Below are 4,133 nucleotides of genomic sequence, written 5' to 3'. Positions count from 1 at the left end.
AGCACATTTTAGGAAAACACTGAGAAAACGCAGAGAAAAGTAATTATATAATTCTGTGTCAAGCTGTGCACAAAGAAGAGGACTGGATGCTCCTAACCTGGTGTTACCGTGATTCTCCCAGAGGCTCATGAGCAAAGACACCAGCTATTTCTCCTGGCCTTGAACTGGAAGTTGCACTTTTGTCAAGTACTGTCCAGTACTGCAAGACTGCTGCTACCTCTTACAAAGTGGCAATTAATTAATTAACCAAAAACGAAGGTGATTTTGGAGAACCCCAATGTGGGCAATGAAAAATTGCTTTGCTTTAGAAGAGCTGACAGGGATCTTCTGTTTACATAGCATAGTGGGAGCAAAGAAATGAACTTTGAGAATTGCTGTTTCTTTGAAACACATTACTAGAGTCCTACATTATATCATGGCACACATTCTACTAAATTGTCTATATTTCTATATTGAAAATAAAATCCAAACAAGCTATACCTATAAAATGACCAAGGTGTAATATCGTAAATGCTAAAATCAAAGGAAAACTAATACTATTCCAAGTGTGTACTAGAGAGAAGCTTGATGTTATAACACATTATACGAATCTTGAAGATCAAAATGTTTTCAAGATCAGCTCAAACATATCACTTTAAAATTCATTATCACTTAATTATGTTCCTTGTAGTACAACTAAAGAGTTATTATAAATAGATACAATTTTTATAATCCTTATTTTACTTAATAAATCATGCAAGATGGACATTGAGCCTCTGTGCAGTCAACATGGACCCAATAACCTAGTTCCTGAACAATGTCTGGGCATAGTAAGTTCCTAATTTAATTTGGTTGTTAGAAATTTATATCAAGAAAGAAAATATATAATGGTTTACTTTATTGATCACTTTATTGCTTTTAGCTGTCTTCCGATGGATTAGAAGTCTATTAAATATCCCTAAATTGTGCACAATGCAAATGCATTAAAATTACAGCTGTCAGGCCACACTTGGCCATTCATTATTTTCATCCATTAAAATAATTTCCATCATGATGAACATCCTATGGGATTAGGACCAAAATGGGAAAGAAAATCTTGAAAAAGTGGTTTTCGGAGTTCGGCTCCTCATAAGAACAATATATTAAGAATGAAAAGTTAAAGCTACTGTGGAGAAAATGGACCCAGCGAGTAAAGTGAGGAGGGATTGGTCCTTCCAGCCATGTTACCCATACCTCACACTAGCTTTCTTTCATCTTGCTTTTATATCCCCCATTGCATCATCATAGTTATCTAGAGACTTAGCCAAAGCACGCTGACAACCATGTGTGGGTTGCCTAATTACAGTAACCTCAGATTTGGCCACTTGATAGTCAATTTTCTCTTTATGAAAGAAGGTCTCCTAATGGTTTATATAATCACCATCATCATTATTAATACCTCAAAGGCAACCCCACGCAGAAATGCTGGGAACTGGTGGGATAAGACATGGGTGGGGCCAGCGTGCACCTTTAAATACCTGTCATCACAGCACAGGATCCCCTCTCCAGAGTGTTTCGGCCTGTTCATCCTCTCCCTTGCACACCATAATCTGCTATCTACTCTATATTTAACTTCTGCTCACTTCTCTGGAAGATTTCAGCCAGCACCATGACTGATGATGAGCTGTCTGCCTTGGTGGTAGATAATGGATCAGGGATGTGCAAGGCAGGTTTTGGTGGTGACGATGCACCCCGGGCTGTCTTCCCCTCCATGGTAGGGCGTCCCCGGCACCAGGGGGTCATGGTAGGCATGGGCCAGAAGGACTGCTATGTGGGGGATGAGGCTCAGAGCAAGAGAGGCATCCTGACCCTGAAGTATCCCATTGAGCATGGAGTAGTCACCAACTGGGACGATATGGAGAAGATCTGGCACCACACTTTCTACAACGAGCTCCGTGTGGCACCGGATGAGCATCCCATCCTCCTCACCGAGGCACCCCTCAACCCCAAGATCAACCGGGAAAAGATGACTCAGATCATGTTTGAGGCCTTCAATACACCAGCCATGTATGTAGCTATCCAGGCTGTGCTGTCTCTCTATGCCTCAGGGAGAACCACAGGCATCGTGATGGATTCTGGTGATGGAGTTACTCACACCGTGCCCATCTATGAAGGTTATGCCCTACCTCATGCCATTCTACGTCTAGATCTGGCTGGCAGAGACCTGACTGACTACCTCATGAAGATTCTGACAGAACGAGGCTACAACTTCACCACCACAGCCGAGCGGGAGATTGTCCGTGATGTCAAAGAGAAACTGTGCTATGTGGCCCTGGACTTTGAGCAAGAGATGGTCAGTGCTTCTGCATCCTCCTCACTGGAAAGAAGCTATGAGCTTCCTGATGGGCAAGTGATCACCATTGGGAACGAACGTTTTCGATGCCCTGAATCCATTTTCCAGCCTTCCTTTTTGGGCATTGAGTCCAGTGGGATCCATGAGACAACCTTCAATTCTATCATGAAGTGTGATGTGGATATTCGCAAGGATCTATATGCCAACACTGTCTTGTCTGGAGGCAGCACAATGTACCCTGGCATTGCTGACCGAATGCAGAAGGAAATCGTAACCCTGGCACCTAGCACAATGAAAATCAAGATCATAGCTCCCCCAGAGAGGAAGTATTCTGTTTGGATTGGGGGTTCCATTCTGGCCAGCCTGTCTACATTCCAGCAAATGTGGATCAGTAAGCAGGAATATGATGAGGCTGGTCCTCCCATAGTTCATAGAAAATGTTTCTGAATGGTCTTCCATGCTAGTAGGTTTACATTTTTCCCTTCTCTGGGTCACAGTGATGGTACTGCTTTTATCCACTTTCCTTTGAGTAAAGGTAAACACTCTGCTCTTGCTAGTGTAGAGCCAGCAAACTCATCTCCATCAAAGTATTGTGGGCTCCTGCCCAGCTAACCACATCTTGGCCTTTATGAACTGAAGGAGAATTCTAATACTGTATTCTATTCTCTTTACCTATAGGGTTCGAAGAAATATTGACATGCTTAGGTGAAAATGAGCAACAAGGAGTAAAATTATGAGAAATTTCCTTTCAGAATGGATAACTAGCATTACCAAGCCTTAGAAACTATTTTATGCTTTAAATATTCAACAACAGGCTGGCCATGTAACGCTATAAAAATGTGCATGTTAGCAAACATGTCTTATTAGTATTTTTGTTTTGCTTTTCTACTTTGTATAGAGATAATGAATTATATGGATCAATATTGTCCATATGTACATAAGCACCAGGGAAATATTATATCTTAAAAGACACTAAATCTGGCTGTCTAAATGGGAATTTCTTAACTCCCCAATAGCCACTGTTCTAGTAGCTACATATTTTAATTGTTTCCCTTATTAAATAAGCATAATGAAACAGCCAATATTCCATTAATGTTGTTTATAAATCAACTAAACTTTCAGCTCAGAGTGGAGTTCTGCTTGTTAAATGCATATTTTAATGTCTAACTTATTGAATTTCATTCAACTTGCCTAACTTTTAAAATAGAAATGTAGTATCAAATTAATGTCATCCTGCTATGGTTTGACAAGGATAATGTTATTTTTATTTCTTAGCATAATAACATATCTTGAATAATTTCCATAGGCCATAATTTTGGATATTTCTCTAATCAAGGATTTTACTGTCAGGAAACCATAGCTGCAGCTTCTTAGTAAATTATAAATTCTAGTACCAACAGAGTAATTCCAATTTTATTCTAGGAAATAATTAGAATAATTCTGCTTTATTATGCCCAGTAACTAGCAATACTTCTTCATTCTTAGACTATCTCTAAGATACTAACATGTTAGAAAATACTACTGTATCTTCCTACAATTTCTGAAAATTTTTAATGAACCCAATGATGATTGTCAATCAATTTTAAGGACTAGCATAGTTATTTCAATCAAGTCTGTGATGTCTGATTATCTGAATATCAGAGTTATTTGTATCTCTCAGGTTTTTTTTTCTGAAAAAAAAATATTTTTGGGCAATGCTTACTAGGCATCGTCACATTCTCAGGGAAGATTAATATCTTCTTTTTTCCTTTTAGTTGAGAAGCTTATACTTGTGTTTTAAAAGTCTACTCTGGAGTCTTTAAGCATTTTTTTCTTGAGACAA

The 4,133-nt window shown here is 39.1% G+C and overlaps 1 protein-coding gene across 3 annotated transcripts; it reads left to right on the top strand.

Annotated features, from left to right (window-relative positions):
• The first annotated feature begins 973 nt into the window (after nt 1-973).
• Nucleotides 974-2,819, top strand: ACTBL2 (actin beta like 2). 3 transcript variants are annotated; one of them, XM_049649498.1, is made up of 2 exons: nt 974-1,756; nt 1,883-2,819. In XM_049649498.1, the coding sequence occupies exons 1-2, from the start codon at nt 1,628-1,630 to the stop codon at nt 2,756-2,758; spliced, it is 1,005 nt and encodes a 334-aa protein (XP_049505455.1). In that variant the 5' UTR covers nt 974-1,627; the 3' UTR covers nt 2,759-2,819. The 3 variants fall into 3 exon arrangements, with proteins under 3 accessions (XP_049505455.1, XP_049505454.1, XP_049505453.1); XM_049649497.1 differs by having other exon boundaries at nt 974-1,880; nt 1,992-2,819; XM_049649496.1 differs by having other exon boundaries at nt 974-2,819.
• Nucleotides 2,820-4,133: the final 1,314 nt, after the last annotated feature.

This window comes from Panthera uncia (genome assembly GCF_023721935.1).
Source record: "Panthera uncia isolate 11264 chromosome A1 unlocalized genomic scaffold, Puncia_PCG_1.0 HiC_scaffold_17, whole genome shotgun sequence".
Classification (NCBI taxonomy): Eukaryota; Metazoa; Chordata; class Mammalia; order Carnivora; family Felidae; genus Panthera; species Panthera uncia.
The sequence above is the reverse complement of the archived record's forward strand: the minus strand, read 5'-3'. Positions and strand labels throughout refer to the sequence as shown.